The following is a 16307-nucleotide window of genomic DNA, read 5'->3' as shown; positions in this document are numbered from 1 at the left end:
CCTTTATTATAGTTTGTAAATTGTTTATTAACTTCTCCATTTACTTTTGCTCCGGGTTTTCTTTTCTCTCGTCCAGATTATAAGCGATGCTATCTGATGGCAAACAGTGACTGGCGTATTAGAGCCTTTGGTAGCTATTTGTTAAATTAAATCCTGAATGATCTAAAATGATATCTTACTGTTTAGCTGGATGGTCTAATCTGTTATTGAGATAAATAAATTTGTCTTTTAAGATACTCTCAGTAGGATTATGTCTTTTATTCATAGGTAGTGGTTTTGCCATATTATCTCAGGTATTACTAAAGTGACATGTCATCTAGAGGATTTTCTTTTTCCCTTTAAGTTGCTGATGTTTTAAGCCTTGAATACTCATTTAATTTAAAAATCTTGAGTGATAGTAAAACTTGAGTTTTACGATCTTGAGTGATAGTAAAAAAATCCCTGATTTTACCAAAAAAAAAAAAAAAAAGAATCTTGAGATTCAGAGAGATCGACTTACTCAAGGTCATAGAGCAAAGGCATTTCAAAGGCAAAACAATATCCTGATTTCTAGCTTTAGAACTCACTGTTATTTCCATTATACCACTCTGGTTTTGATAGCATGTTCCAGGATATTACACTGCATTCAGAGAACAAATCTAATTTTCTCGGTGAGTTATAACTTTATTGCTTTTAAATTTTACTTTTAAAAACCAGAAGTTTTTGCTGAAAATTATAATGACCTTTACAGCAGCTCCAGAGTTTTGGCTTCATTTGTTTGGTCATATGACAGGACTTTTTCATCCTGTCATTTTCTTCTGCCAGAGGCACCGCAGAGAAGACCTTTAATAGTTCTGACAGAAAAGACCTTTAACAGTTGTGTTCATCTCAGATACCAAGAGCAGCAGTAAACTCTCTGAGCTCTTGTTTTTGTTGCACTTCAGCATTATTGGGTAATGTACTACTTTTCAAGGTTGTGAAAGTCTTGAAAGCATTTTAAAATTATTAGGAGTAGTATTCAAATAAAATCAAGAGATCTATGTGAGGAGTTGGTGTTGCTTGACCAGTTTTTTTGTTGTTTGGGTGGAGGGGGGTTGGTAGTTAATTTGTATTTGTTTGGTTTCGTTTTTTTGGTCACACCATGCAGCTTGTGGGATCTTAGTTGCCCAACCAGGGATTGAACCTGGGCCCTTGGCAGTGAAAACATGGAGTCCTAACCCCTGGCTTGCCAGAGATTTCCTGACTAGTTTTTTGCTCTGTTTTCTCTCCAACTATACTAGTAGTTTGGAGAGAAACTACTCTCAAATCATCTCAAAACTACTTTCTCAGATCCATTTGAGAAAGAACTACGTGGATATGTGTCCACTGACTGTGTCACCTGTAATCCTTATCTCAGTATCCATCTGATATAAAACCTTAAAAACCAATGCTGTATTTAGTGTTTCAAAAATTATCTTTAGCATAACTTGGCCGTTTGATTGGTATTGAGTATCATCTATAACAGTAGTCCTGAACATCCTTGCTCTTTCAGAGTTAACAAAGAGATGTTTTAGAATCCCTGAAGAGGGTTTAGTTTTGTCTAGCTGTTCAGAAGGCACAAGGATCTTTGTGTGCTCCTGTATTCAACTCTGCAGCCCCATGGACTGTAGCCTGCCAGGCTCCTCTGTCCATGGGATTCTCCAAGCAAGAATAGTGAAGTGGTTGCAGTTCTCTTCCAGGGGATCTTCCTGACCCAGGGACAGAACCACATCTCTTGCGTTTCCTGCATTGGTAGGCACATTCTTAACGTCTGCAACACCTGGGAAGCCTGTGCAAGTATCTTTATCCTAAAGGAAATACCTCAGGATATATAGCAAGATTTTTGCAAATTTGATTTTTAGGTCATATTTATAAGATTATTCTCCTAGCTTTTAAGAGTTAAAAATTGAGGTTGAATTTAAAAGCAAGTTGATAAATTACTGTGAGTGAAGCTGTGTACTGTAATGTTTAGCTTATGTAATTGATAGTGCACAGCATTTGACAGAAAGAAGCACACAGTTTGTGTTTTTAAATAAATGACAAGAAATTGTTCTACCTTAAATATGTATCAGCACTCTTCCTAACTAAAACTAAGAAACTGACCAAGACTAAGTCTTGTCCACTGAATGAGATAATGCATGTGATTGGCACATGGCAAATGTTGTTCAGTCGCTCAGTCGTGTCCAACTCTTTGCAACCCCATGGACTGCAGCAGGCCAGGCTTCCCTGTCTATCACCATCTCCCGGAATTTGCTCAAACCCATGTCCATTGAGTCGGTGATGCCATCCAGCCATCTCATCCTCTGTCGTCCCTTCTCCCGCCTTCAATCTTTCCCAGCATCAGGGTCTTTTCCAAGGAGTCAGTTCTTCACATCAGGTGGCCAAAGAATTGGAGCTTTAGCTTCAGCCTCAGTCCTTCCAATGAATATTCAGGATTTATTTCCTTTAGAATTGATTGGTTTGATCTCCTTGCAGTCCAGGGGACTCTCGAGAGTCTTCTCCAACACCACAGTTCAAAAGTATTGATTCTTCTACCCTCGGCCTTCTTTATGGTCCAACTCTCACATCCATACATGACTACTAGAAAAACCATAGCTTTGACTATACAGACTTTGTCGGCAAAGTAATGTCTCTGCTTTTTAATATGCTGTCTAGGTTTGTCATAGCTTTTCTTCCAAGGAGCAAACGTCTTTAAATTTCATGGCTGCAGTCACCATCTGCAGTGATTTTGGAGCCCCCCAAAATAATGTCTGTCACTGTTTCCATTGTTTCCCCATCTATTTGCCATGAAGTGATGGGACATGGCAAATACTTGGAAGTTTCTAGATCTGTCAGCTAAAGATGTTATCTGTGGAATTTCCATGATGTCTTGCTTTTTTTTTAATCATGGACATACTATGTAGACTTGTGCTTCCCAGTATGCAAAGTATAATTTCTTGCTAAGCAAATTGAGACAGCAGCGAAGTAGTAACTTGTCCAGGGTGATAGACCTTGGGGATTCAACCGTGATCTCAGCTTGCTTTCAAAACACATACTGTTCTCCTTTTAGAGGCCAGGGATGGGGAGGTGGGGAGCCAGGGCAGTTTTTTCTGAGCTATACCTGTCTTCCTTTGCTGGGGTCTAAGCTTTGTGAGGACAGGGATTGTGCCACACTTGTCTTGTTTCAAGGCTTTAAGAGCCCTGCTTATTACTCAACTGGGGTCATTTAACGGATACTGAGTGAATGAACACGAGTAAATATTGTGTAATCTTTTTTAGAATACAGACTGTAAGCAGCTTTTTAAGAAAAAAGATAGTACGACATGTCTCTCGAGCAAGCCTGGACTATTTCTAGCCTATGAGAGGCTATATTTATTCATCATTTGTATTCTGTTAACTTCCCAAAAGAATTTGTGTCTGCAGCATTGGGCCCATTGGATACATGTACAGTTTTTTAAGGCTCTTGACCACCAGGACTTAACATTCATTTTGAGCTTGTTAATACGAAAAAAGACTTGAATGCTGGAACATAGGGTGAGGATATGGGCCTTCATAGCTTTGGAGAGGAAAGGATATTGAAGGAAAGAAACTGTTTCTTGAACATGTATAGTATGTTTTCACATGTTCTCTCATTTACTTTAACAAGAAGCCTATACAAGACAAATTACATATTTTCTTCATATTTACAGATGATGAAGTTGAGGAGTAAGTTAAGGAAAATGTTTAAAATCACGGTGATTATATATAGAAGTTGGACCTTAATCCCAGGTTGTCCACTCCAAACCCCATAGACTTTTCATATTTCACTTTTTTTGGTAGTTAGTAGACTAAGAAGTTTCCAAGAAATTTGAAGTCATGGGTTTTACATTTTGTGACTAAAAATAAAAATTTACATAATTAAGTAAAAACAGGAGTGTAAAATGTTAAACCTTATATATGCTTACTGTCGCTTTAGATTCTTTTTAAAAAATATTTATGTATATAGCTGCATCAGATCTTTGTTGGGTCATGTGGAATCTTTTGTTGCTGAGCATGGACTGTAGTTGCGGCACACATGCTCTCTAGTTACAGCACAAGGACTCAGTTGTTTAGTGGCACATTGGAGCTTAGTTTCCTGACCAGGAATTGAAACCAAGTCCCCTGCATTACAAGACAGATTCTTAACCATTGAACCACCAGGGAAGTCCCAGCTATAGGTTCTTTTGAAATTTAGAATTAGAATTTTAGAAATTTAGAATTTGAAATTTAACAAATACATAAAGGTCACTCAAATGGAGTAGAAGTCTGTTATTAAGCATACCTTCTTATTCTGAACTTTAAGACTCCCAGAGGGCAGATTTCTTTCATATGTCCGTGTCCCTGAGGCCCCTAGCCCAGTGCCTTGTACTAAAAAGTACTTAGTGTGTAAAGAATTGTATGAAATTAATAAATTGGAAACTAACATAAAGAACTTTATTTCCTTGAAATCATAGTTATTAAATAAGACTCTTCTCCCCTGCTGTGTGGCCCCCTCCTCCCTTTTATTTTCATGATTGTCAGCTGGGTGTTTTCTTTCTGCATTATCACCCTCCCAACACACACACACACACACACACACACACACACACACACACACGTTCTTTTGCGAATGTATTTTTAAGAAAGATCTGGGCTGGGAGTTGAGGAAATGTATTAATATTAAGGTTGACATGGCATTGTCTACAAGTTTATCCACATAAGAAATTTTATTTTTCTGTTACTGGTTGATTTTCACCAAATTTGAAGGATATTTTGGAGTGGTCTAATTTAAAGTATAGGTTGCATGCTATATATAAAATTAACTTTGACTGGCCCTAGAGGGAAACACCTCAGAATTTTCCAGAGAATTTTAAACTGGGGCATAGAGAGAAGCTCATGTAATTCTAATCTATAGAAGTGACATTGCATATATTAAGGCTCCATGACCAGAGAAAATACTTTCATGTAAAACTGAGTGTGGAAGTAATATTGGATTTGAAGTGTTAGTTTGTGATTAGTTCTTTTCATGTGAGCAAATCTACATAATACATTTTTATTTGTTGTTGTTGTTGAGTCGCTAAGTCGTGTCCATCTCTTTTGTGACCCCATGGACTGTAGCCCACCAGGATCCTCTGTCCATGGAATTTCCCAGGCAAGAAGACTGGAGTGGATTGCCATTTCCTTCTCCAGGGAATCTTCCTGACCCAGGATCAAACCTGTCTTCTGCATTGGCAGGTGGATTCTTTATCACTGAGCCACTAGGGAAGCCTTCATGCTTCCATTTAGGGATTTACTAATTTAAATGTGGTTAATGCTTTTCTGGATTACTGTGATGGTGTGGTCAGCCACCCAGAGCCAGACATTCTGGAGAGCTAAGTCAAGTGGGCGTTAAGCACTGCTGTTAATAAAGCTAGTGGATGTGACAGAATTCCAGTAGAACCCTAGAGGATGATGCCATCAAGGTGTTGCCTTCAATATGTCAACAAATCTGGAAGACCCAGTAGTGGCTGCAGGACAAGAAAAGGTCAATCCTCATCCCAATTTCAAAGAAGAGTAGTGCTAAAGAATGTGCTAGCTATCAGACAATTACACTCATCTCCCAAACTAGTCAGGTCATGCTTAAAAGCTTGCATACTAGGCTCAGCATTATGCCATCCAAGAACCTCCAGATGTCCAAGCTCGGTTTAGAAAAGGAAGACAAACCAGAGATCTGGTTGCCAACATTTGCTGGATCATAGAGAAAACAAGGGAATTCCAGAAAAACATCTACCTCTTTCAGAAAAACATTGACTACACCAAAGCCTTTGACTGTGTGGATCATAATAAACTGTGAAAAGCTCTTAAAGAGACGGGAATACCAGACCATCTTACTTGTCTCCTGAGAAACCTGTATGTGGGTCAAGAAGCAATGGTTAGAACCCTGTATGGAACAACTGATTGGTCAAGATTGAGAAAGGAGTACCACCCAGCTGTCTGCTGTCACCCTGTTAGTTTAACCTATACGCTGAGCACATCATGAGAAATGCCAGGCTGAATGAGTTACACGCTGGAATCAAGACAGGCGGGAGACACATCAAAAACCTCATATATGCAGATGATACCACTCTAATGGCAGAAAGCAAAGAGGAACTAAAGAGCCTCTTGATGAGGGTGAATGAGGTGAGTGAAAGAACCGGCTTAAAACTGTTTATTAAAACTAAGGTCATGGCATTTGACCGCATTACTTCATGGCAAATAGAAGGGGGAAAGGTGGAAGTAGTGACAGATTTCCTTTCCTTGGGCTCTAAAATCACTGCGGATGGTGACTGCAGCCATGAAATCAGAAGATGTTTGCTTCTTGGCAGGAAAGCTATGGCAAACCTAGACAGTGTGTTGAAAAGCAGAGACATTACTCTGCTGACAAAGGTCAATATAGTCAAGGCTATAGTCTTCCCAGTGGTCACGTACAGTTGTGACAGCTGGACCATAAAGAAGACAGAGCGCCAAAGAATTGATGTCCTGTGGTGCTGGCAGAGACTCCTGAGAGTCCTTTGGACAGCAGGAAGATCAAACCAGTCAATCTTATGGGAAATCAACCCTGAATACTCATTGGAAGGACTGATGCTGAATTTGAAATTCCAGTATTTTGGTCATCTGATGTGAATAGCTAATTCATTGGAAAAGTCCCTGATGCTAGCCAAGATTCAGGGCAGAAGAAGGCGTCAGAGAATGAGATGGCTGGATGGCATCACTGATAACATTGGACATAAACTTGGGCAAACTTTGGGAGATGGTGAGGGACAGAGAGGCCTGGCGTGCTGCAGTCCATGGGGTCACAAACACAACTGGGCAGCTGAACGACAACAGTGCTTTTCCAGGACAAGGCCTTCTTGACCAGTGGTAGCAGAATACAAGACCAGATTAGTGCTATTGGTGGTGGGTAGGAGAGGCACAACCACAATAGTGTATCCTTTCTTCCTCCTGTTGACTTTTTCTTTAGCGTCGGAAGCTTTTTATCAGTGTTTCATGATATCAGGCATTTGCAGGAAGTTGTTGATGACTTATGGAGTCCCAATAATTATGAGACCTATATAAAGCCCAAGAGATAGTGGAAAATTGGGAAATCCGCATAGACCAAGGGAACAGCTGCAGTTCTAGCCGCTACACAAGTCGATGTTGCAGAGAAGGAAGGAAAATCAGCAGGGATTGGAGCGTGGGACCACCTTTGGCTTGCTGATCGTTGGAAGCCTATGAAATGTGCCGGGGACCAGCCCCGGCTGATCCAGGGTGTTCGAAGGAGAGACGGCATAGGCGAGGATCAGGATACGATAGCTTCAATTAGGTATTAATTAAAGATATAAAGAGTAATAGAATAAGGATAGCTCAGTAGGAAAATTCAGTGGAGAAAAGAGGCTGAGTAGCTTGGTTTACGCGGGAGACCAATAAAACTTCAAGACAAGAAGTTTGCACCACTTACGTAGGCCGCAGGCGTCCTTCCGTTCTCCCGAAGGAGAGGAGACACTGAGGCCTCCCCGGTCGGATCTTAGAAGCCCAGGCATAATTAGTAAGCATGGTGGGTTCCGCGCTCCAGATGGAGACTCAACCAGAGTGAGAGAGAGAGCGACATGGGGAGACCAGTATTTCGAGAAACTGATCCCAATTCTTTATTTTCCAGAGTCTGTTTTTATACACTGAGATGTTATACAAAAGTCACGTGGGGACAGCAGTCCTGACTTTTATTAAAGTCAGGTGCTTCACACAAATGTATACAGAGGTCTTAGGGGTGTTACATCATCTTCTGGCCAGGGGAGCCTGCTGACAATTTACGACCCTCTCCTTGTGACAGCGGTCAGTCAATCAGGACACTTATTTCTCCAGGGCTGATTATTCTCAAAACAGACGCCACCCAAGTAAAGTTACATTCCTACAGGGTGAGGGTGTAGTGGGTTTTAGCTAAGGAAAGAATTTACTTAGCCTAAGGTCTAACGTGATTAATATCAAAGGTTAATACTTATTTCTTCTATATATTCATTAATGTGTGTAAGGGCAGGGGATGTGGAGACTTAGCAACAAACATTGGCTCAACAAATGAAAAACCCTTCACCAATACAATTTCTAATCAGCCCGTTATACTTATACTAATAGTTTTCTAACTTCTCTAAAGAACCCGTTTTTAGAGGGTTTAAAGCATCTTGTGCCTCTCACGGTTGGGAGGCTGTGAGCAATCACATGTGGCCGGACGAGCCTGTCAGGCAGGCTAGAGAACCTTCAGAGGAGTTTGTAGGTTAAAACACTCTTATCACGCCCAGGAATTATTATAAACTGGAGCTCTAAGTTAACTCCTTCTCCAAAAGAGGTGGTGGGGGACAGCCCCCCGTAAAGTCAGAGGTGTAGGTGAGCACAAAGTAGTAAAGTAGGCAGGCTCTGGTTATGGGGGTAGATGCTCGAGGAGTTCCAGGGGGACTCCTGAGGCTCGATCCCGCCTTTGCGTATGTCGAGCCTCCTTCCTCATGACCTTTGTCACGGGCGGAGTACCTCACTCTGGCCCCCAACAAAATGGAAACTGAGTGTTCCTGATGACTGATGGAGGACTTCTGACTGTTCAAAAGGAGAGATGGTTTCATCTTTGATTTGGGCGGCTCTGTCAACATATTTGCAGTTGTCTCAAAGGAATTTCCTTCAACTTTTTGGTGGTTTTTTAATAGTTTTTAACCACTTAATTTCACCTTTTTACAGTTAGTATATAAATTGTTATTGCTTAGTCCCTAAGTTGTGTCCAGCTCTTTTTGCAACCCCAGGGACTTGTTGCCTGCCAGGCTCCTCTGTCCATGGGATTTCCCAGGCAAGAATACTGGAGTGGATTGCTATTTCCTTCTTCAGGGGATCTTCCCAACCCAGGGATTGAACCTGTTTCCTGCATTGGCAGGTGGGTTCTTTACCACTGCGTCACCAAGGAGGCCCAGTATATAAAATGACTCAGTTTAGTCGTTTACATGAGTAAAATGGAAGTCTTTATAAGTGACTATGATAGTTTCCTGAAAGGATTAGTTAAATGAAGTTTCACATATATGAGGCTTGTGAGCTGCCAAGTAAAGAGATGGGGAACTGTGTGGACTTGAAGCTATGAGACTGTTCAGGTGGAGTACAGCTTACATAGAAAGGTGAAGATGACCCCAGAAAACCTGAAAAAATAAGTTTGGCTAGATAGAGGATGGTCTGAAATAAATGGCATGTGAGAATTGACAGGTAAGGTGGTGATACTGGAAAGTATTGATAGAATTAAATAAAAGTGTTGTATTCCTGATGTGGATATGGCTATAAGTCCAAGTCCCTTTCTAGGGTTTCTGACCATTCTTTGTGCACTGTCTCGTCCACCCCACCTCATCCCTGCCCCCCAGTATACATAAACAGAAATGAGAAGGATAGCATTAAAGGAGCAGAGCGGCACAGAAGAAAGAAAGCCAAACCAAGAGTAAGGACACCTGGTTTCAGCATTAGCCGTCTGCCTTTAACAAGTTGCTCAAAACTCAGCAGATTAAATTTGGATTAACTAGGAATTTAATCAAGTAAAAGACAGCTTTTGTTTTGATTTTTCTGCTGTAAATCTTGTCTGCTTTTTCCAACTGCATATCCCTGATAATTTAGCACAAATGTAGGTAATGTCAAATTAGAGGACTTTTGCACGTTCATATTGTTTTCTTGACTATAGCTCTGCTATAATAAGTAATTGTTGAAAGTTTGTTCTGCAAGAACTGGGAATAAAGCAATTAAAACTAGTATATTGATTATTAACTTACTGTGTTGAATATGAGAATGGGCAAGTGAAAAGAAGTAATAAGATCTAGAAAGAAGAGAGAATACAGATTCCTGGTCCTTTTCTTTAGAGCCCTGAATCTAAGTATATTTCTGGCGATGGGGCTCAGAAATGCTTAATTTAAAAAAAAAAAAAATGAGTGATTCTGATTAAAACCTAGGATTGGTGTTCACAGACTTCATTCTACTCATGAAAATCTCTGAGTGCTATCATTTGGTTTTAGAGATGTTGGGAAAGCTGAGATAGCCTTTTTAAATTGTGGCATTGGGTTAGTAAAGCTTCTAAATCCTAGAATAGGATTGTAGGATTACGGGGGACATTAGAGATTATCTAATACAAAGACCAATGAACTATGGCCCATGGACCAATATGGCCCTCCACCTATGTAAAATTCTTCGGCACACAGGCACACTCATTTGTTTATGTGTCATCTCTGGCTGTTTTTGTGCTAGCGGAGTTTTGTGTTGTAACAGAGACTTACACGGCTCATAAAGCCGAAAATATTTTCTGTTTGGCCCTGTACCAGAAACGTTCATGGACTTTTGAATAGATCAGACCTATCATTTGTACAGATGTAGAAATAATACTCAAAGATAATGAAATACTCTGAGTACACAGCCAGTTGGTGGTCAGAATGCAAGTACAATTTAGTTCTTGCTTCCATTCCATTATTTTTTGTTGGAGGTACTGATGCCTAGGTGAAATCAGAATATAAGTTTGTGGTACAAATTTTGCTTATAAGTTCATTCCTTTTTACACTACAAGTTCCTAGAAATGGTAGTCTGACAAGTCTTAGATGACACAGCTGTACGAAAGTCTTTTTAATTTGGGTTGGGGGAAGAATTTGATCATTGATTCTATTTCCTGAGTATAAATCTTTGGTTTGATCTGCCAGGCAGTTTGATAACAGAATCCATTTTTGTTGCTCTGCAGCCAAATGGACGGACCATTGAAGTGGCTGAGGAAGAAGTTGTCCGAACTCCTCGAAGTGTAACAGCAAAGCAGCCAATAGAGACAGACAAGAAAAATGAAAAGGTAAGTTTGGGAGCCTATGAAATTATATGCAAGACTCTTAATAAAGAGAGTGACATACAAAATGTTACATATATACCACCCCCCCATTTAAGGAAAACTAAAAATGTGAGCTTACCATAGTGGATGGATAAATGGTGAAGGTTTAAGTAAGTTGTGTGTTTTTAAGGAAGGATGTATCACTATGTGTTTCTAAACATTGCTGTGCCGTTATTAAGCATTCTGCCAAAGACAACTTATTCACGACTTGAACATCTTTTATATGAATAAGGTTCCAGATATGTTACATATTTCTTACAGGAAAACAAAATTGTGTTACCTTTGCTAATAGTGCACATCTGACCTAAAAAGCTTGACAGATTGTCCTATTGTAGTGTTGAAGTAGATTTCTTTTGTGATAGCAGCATAATCATCTGTTTACTAGATACAATTTGACTTTGTTTAACCAGGAAAATGTTCTATACTCAGGTCATTATTAAAAGATTTGGGTGTGCACTGTTAAATTTTCAAATAAGACAGTGTATACCCCATAATGATACATCCCTGGGATTTTATTCATTTTCTAGTTGCCAGTGTTAGAACTGACCCATTTTTATTTGACTTAATTTAGCTTGTAAGTAGGCAAAATGTATAAGAAACTTAACAGTGGTACCTCCTGCTGTGGGCAAGAGACTTCTTACTTAATTCCTTTTGGTATATTAAAAACTGCATACCAGTTTTGCACAACCAGTGACTCAACAACAAAAGAGATGAACTTGTGTGCCAGCTTTTGCTCATTTCTTATAATATCAGGGCTCCCATATTAGAAGATGCTGTCTCCTCTAGGCACTCCCTTATTACTACCAAACTTCTTGAAAATTAAAAAAAAAAACTGCACACACATGCACACCCTTTTTTTTTTTTTTTAAACCCTGTGCATACATAACTCCTTTTCAGGGGAAAGCAAACAAAAAAGCAGCCACAGGTAGGTAAGTAGTGTCTAGAAACCAAGGTACTGCAGCTCCTGCCCCATAGAATCTTGGTGTGAAATGGTCGATACAGTTTCTTAATGCTTGTAATTTCAAAGTAACACTGAAGAACTGGTGAGATCAGTTCTGCCCCTGTAATCCAGTGAAATTGGTCTAGGGCCAAGATAACTGCAGGTAGGACAGCTTAAAATGAAGGATGGTTGTGGGAAAGAATTAAATATATGCCTGACTTGTCCTTTGGCAGTAAAATAAATAGAAAATTACTTGTATTAACAAATAAGCATACAGTTTAGGAATTGTGAATTTACAGTGTGAATAATCTATATGTTTAATATAGGTTTATACTTCTTGCATCTAATGTTTCCTTATTCCTGGGCTTTCTCTCTACTAGTGAGCATTTTATACTTAACTCCTGCTTCTACTCCCTGAATTATCCTGAAAAATGTGTAGTTGGAATAATTTATCAGCTACCATTTGTCTCTGATTAATCATATATAGATTGTATGTATATGGATGTAAAACCACAGATGATTAAAATCATTCTGAAATATGTTAGAAAATAATTGTAATAGTTGACATTTGTTAAGTATCTATAATGTGACAGGCACTGTGCAAGATGAGGTAAATGTATTTACTCATATAGTGGGAACAACTTACTGAGCGCTCGCTGAGTGTACTTTTAAGACTTTCTAGAATATTTATACATGTTACTTTAATTATCCTTATAAGAACACTAAGGAGGTGGTATTATACCTATCTTGAAAATAAGAAACCTGAGGCTTAAGTTACCTAAGCTGTTACAAATATAGTCACTTCTAACCCAGATCCATCTTGACTCCAAAGTCTGTGCTTTTTACTGCTTTGTATTATTTCTAATCCTTTTCAAAAACTCCTCCAGGCAAATAGTATTAGCCCCATTTACAGATAAGGGCTCTGAAGTATAGAGGGATTTTGTGACTTCTCTTAATTTCATGTATATTAATAGTTTCTGAACTAGGAATTGAACCCAGCTCATTCTGATGCCAAAGCCCATGCACTTTGTGATCACTTGGCAGAATCACCTCCTTTTAGCCACTGTTGCCTTCTCAGTGCAAGGCTTCTGCCTTCGGTTAGTTGCCTGTTTGATTTGACTTTTTGCTTAATAATAAATGTTACAACCCATGGCTGGTATTTCTTTTTTCCATCTTGCATCTTAAATTTATCCTTTTTAACTTGGTTCAGTCCAGCTCTCTTTTCAGTTAATTTTTTGTGCTGCGTGCTTTTATGTGTTTTAAATATGTGGGTTTTTTTCAGGTTTCTTATTGTCTGTTTTTATAAATAAACATTTTAGATCTATTATGTACCTTAATATATATTATTATATATTTGTTTTTGTCTCAGACTGACACCTTAGTCAATTTGAGAAACACAATTTGCCCATAAAGCAGTTGGACTCTGTGCAGTGATACTGAATACCTTGTCTTGTCACTTGTTTGTTGTTGTTACTTAGTCACTGAGTCACGTCGTGAACCCATGGACTGCAGCCTGCTAGGCTCTCTGTCCATGGCACTTCCCAGCCAAGAATGCTGGAGTGGGTTGACATTTTCTTCTTCGGGGGATCTTCCTGACCCAGGGTTCAAACCTGCATCTCCTGCATTGGCAGGTGTATTCTTTACCACTGAGCCACCAGGGAAGTCCATCAATTGAGTAAGCCTTATAGATAAAACTTTGTCTAAAAAGCAGGTAAGACGAGCTATAGATCTTGAGTATATAAAGCAAGTTAAGCCACCAGGTTTTCATTTGGGTCCGTGCTTGACCCAAAAGTGCTTAAAGGTCAGTGTTTCATTGATGCTGGTCTCTAATAGAATATACATTGGTCCGTTAGCCGGGCTGAATGTATTGTGCTACTAGATGCTGAAAGGGAGTAAAGAAAAATAGAAGATGTACTTACCCTCAGAGAGATTACAGCCTTGTTAAGGAAAGGCAAACGGAAGAGAAGCTATCAGTTGTAAGGCCTTGAGTGCCAGGTATTCAGAGAAGAAGGATTATCCTATTTGGGTAGCCAGAAAAGATTGACTTAATTGCGGGTGGAGATGGTATTTCAGTAAGTAGAAGTGGGGGCCAGTTTTGGCAGAGGAGAGAAACAAGTGAACACAGTCATTGTTCATTTGAAATGAAAGAATATATTTAGACATACTCAAGGGAAAGGCCAGTCAAGTTTGACAGGTCAGGGTGGGGTGGGGTGTTATAAAAACTTAGATATGTTCAGCAATATTTATAATGAACAAATCAGCATTGCATCCATGATTGTAAAGGTCTGAATTAAGATAGAAATATAAAAGTGGTTAGTGAGAAAAACAACAAACGCAAAAATGTATATAACATTTAGTCACCATCAGGTTGTTGAGGACGAAGTCAGTGATTGTCCTACTGAAATATTCATTATAAGTATTAACAGCTTCTTACATTTTGTGATGTACACAATGTACAAAGTATTTCCACATCTCTTAATCCTAACGTACAACTCTGGGGAGGAGGGTATTATCTTTTTTTTTTAATACAGCTAATTGAAAAGAGTTTAATAAATTTCCCAGGATCACAAGGAATGGTCTCAATTTCTCTAAAATAGCAGTTCTCAAAGTGTGGTCCATGGACCCCTGGGCAGAGGTTCCAAGGACCTTTTTTGGGTCCCAGAAGACAAAACTGTTTTCCTAATAATGGAGACATTGTCTTTTTTACTCTAATTCTTGCATTAATGGTCCAAAAGCAACAGTGAGCAAAACTGTTGACTCTGTAGTACAAATAAAGTCAGTGACACCAAACTAATAGTGGTTGAATTCTTTACAGTAGTCTACTTACAGTGTGAAAAAAACGCTTGTTCCACTTTAAAAGTATCCTTGATGAATCTATAAAAATGATAATTTTATTAAATCTTGACCTCTGAATACATGCCTTTTCATTATTCTGTATAATGAAATGGAAAGTATGCATAAAGTATGCTGTGTGCTGAAAAACAGTGGTTGTCCTTGGTACTCCATTTTTACCTGAGAGAACAAGAAGTAAACAGGCCATGGTTGTTTAGACTTCGGTATTTGTAGAATTTTCTCAAAAATGGTCAGGACACTTCAAGGAAAACAACTGATAGTATTGTTGAAAAGTGCTTTGTTTCCAAGTAAAAATTAGAAATTTGGAAAATGTCTACTGCCATGAGCTTGACAACATCCCAGTACTTAATGAATTTATGATGAGGTCAGTGGTGATGTTAACATTTTTTTTTTAAGATATTGTGTATAATGGAATGCTTTTTAACCTTTTGAGAGATGTATATGCTCTGCTTAGTATAACTCAGCAAATCAGTATTTTCCAAATGCTCAATGACTGCATGTTCTAAAATTAGACAAGTATAAAAGATTCATTTAAGGTACAAGATCAGTGGGTTTTAATGTAGTATAGAAAGCTCATTGACGAAGTTTCAACTTCAACATTGCAACAGTTTTTAAGAAACTACATTTGACAAGTTTTGGTGTAATATTTTTTCCTTCTTCTATCTAAACTCCTTCGTGACTTCTCATTGTTCTTGTTGTACAATCTTGAACATAATCAAAGGCACTGTAGCTCAAGTCTTTTCCTACTTATCTTCTCTAAGCTCCAGACACATTGGTTTTCATTCTTTTTTGTTAAACAGCTTTATTCTGTGATATAACTTAGCTCTTTCATGTGTACAGTTTTAGTGTATTTACATAGTTGTACAGCTGTGACCACAATCTAATCTTTAAACATTTTCCTCTTCCCAAGAAGAAAACGTGTGCCTGTTCAGCAGTTGCTCCCTGTTTTCCCTGTCCTCCCCTTGCAACTACTAATCTTCAATGTACTATCAAGAATATCACAATTACACAACATTGTAAAGCAGTTACACTTCATTTAACCAGTACTTTGCTATTTAACCAGGCTTTACAAATTGCTTTACAAATATATTTTTTTAATGCAAAAAAAAAGTAACACTATTATCTGGAAAACTACTAAAAAACTACTTCCAGTTACATATCTGCATGTACGTAGCTATATTTTTATATGCTTCAATCAAACAACGTATGAAAGTAAATTAACGCCAAAACATAATATGCAAATCCAGGTGTTTTTTTTTAAATGGAGCCAGATGCAAAAGATATTTGCACAATGTAAAACATGACAGTCTTCTCACTAAAATGTTTGTTTTGGAAAATAATTTGTTTATATAGGTACATTTATACAATATATAGTTTATTATACTTTGAAATAAGTTAATTCATATCTAAACTAATTCTTAACTTTATAATGGTAGATATCAATGGATACAACCCACACAAACAAAGGCTCTTCAATATTCTCAACACATTTTAAGAGTATAAAAGATTATCCTATGACCAAGACGTGTGAAGAGTAGTGTTTAGAAGACCAAAGACAAAATTATTCTGAGGCAGCATAGATTTTATACAAGCATAAACTGTAACAGCTCTTAGCAAAATAGAGAAAAACCTGCATGCCCAGGGAACTTACATATATTTGTTTTATCTTCCATAATG

At 38.4% G+C, this 16307-nt stretch overlaps 1 protein-coding gene across 3 annotated transcripts in view; it reads left to right on the top strand.

Annotated features, from left to right (window-relative positions):
- MTDH (metadherin) overlaps positions 1–16307 on the top strand; it is a 57227-nt gene that overhangs the window by 6563 nt on the left and 34357 nt on the right. For all 3 annotated transcript variants that reach the window (XM_019973728.2, XM_019973726.2, XM_019973727.2), the window contains exon 2: positions 10700–10801. In XM_019973728.2, coding sequence (XP_019829287.1) covers positions 10700–10801 — 102 coding nt within the window. The remainder of the gene's footprint in view (positions 1–10699; positions 10802–16307) is intronic.

This window comes from Bos indicus, chromosome 14, assembly GCF_029378745.1.
Source record: "Bos indicus isolate NIAB-ARS_2022 breed Sahiwal x Tharparkar chromosome 14, NIAB-ARS_B.indTharparkar_mat_pri_1.0, whole genome shotgun sequence".
NCBI classification, from domain to species: domain Eukaryota; kingdom Metazoa; phylum Chordata; class Mammalia; order Artiodactyla; family Bovidae; genus Bos; species Bos indicus.
This window is presented reverse-complemented; position numbering and strand designations above follow the sequence as displayed.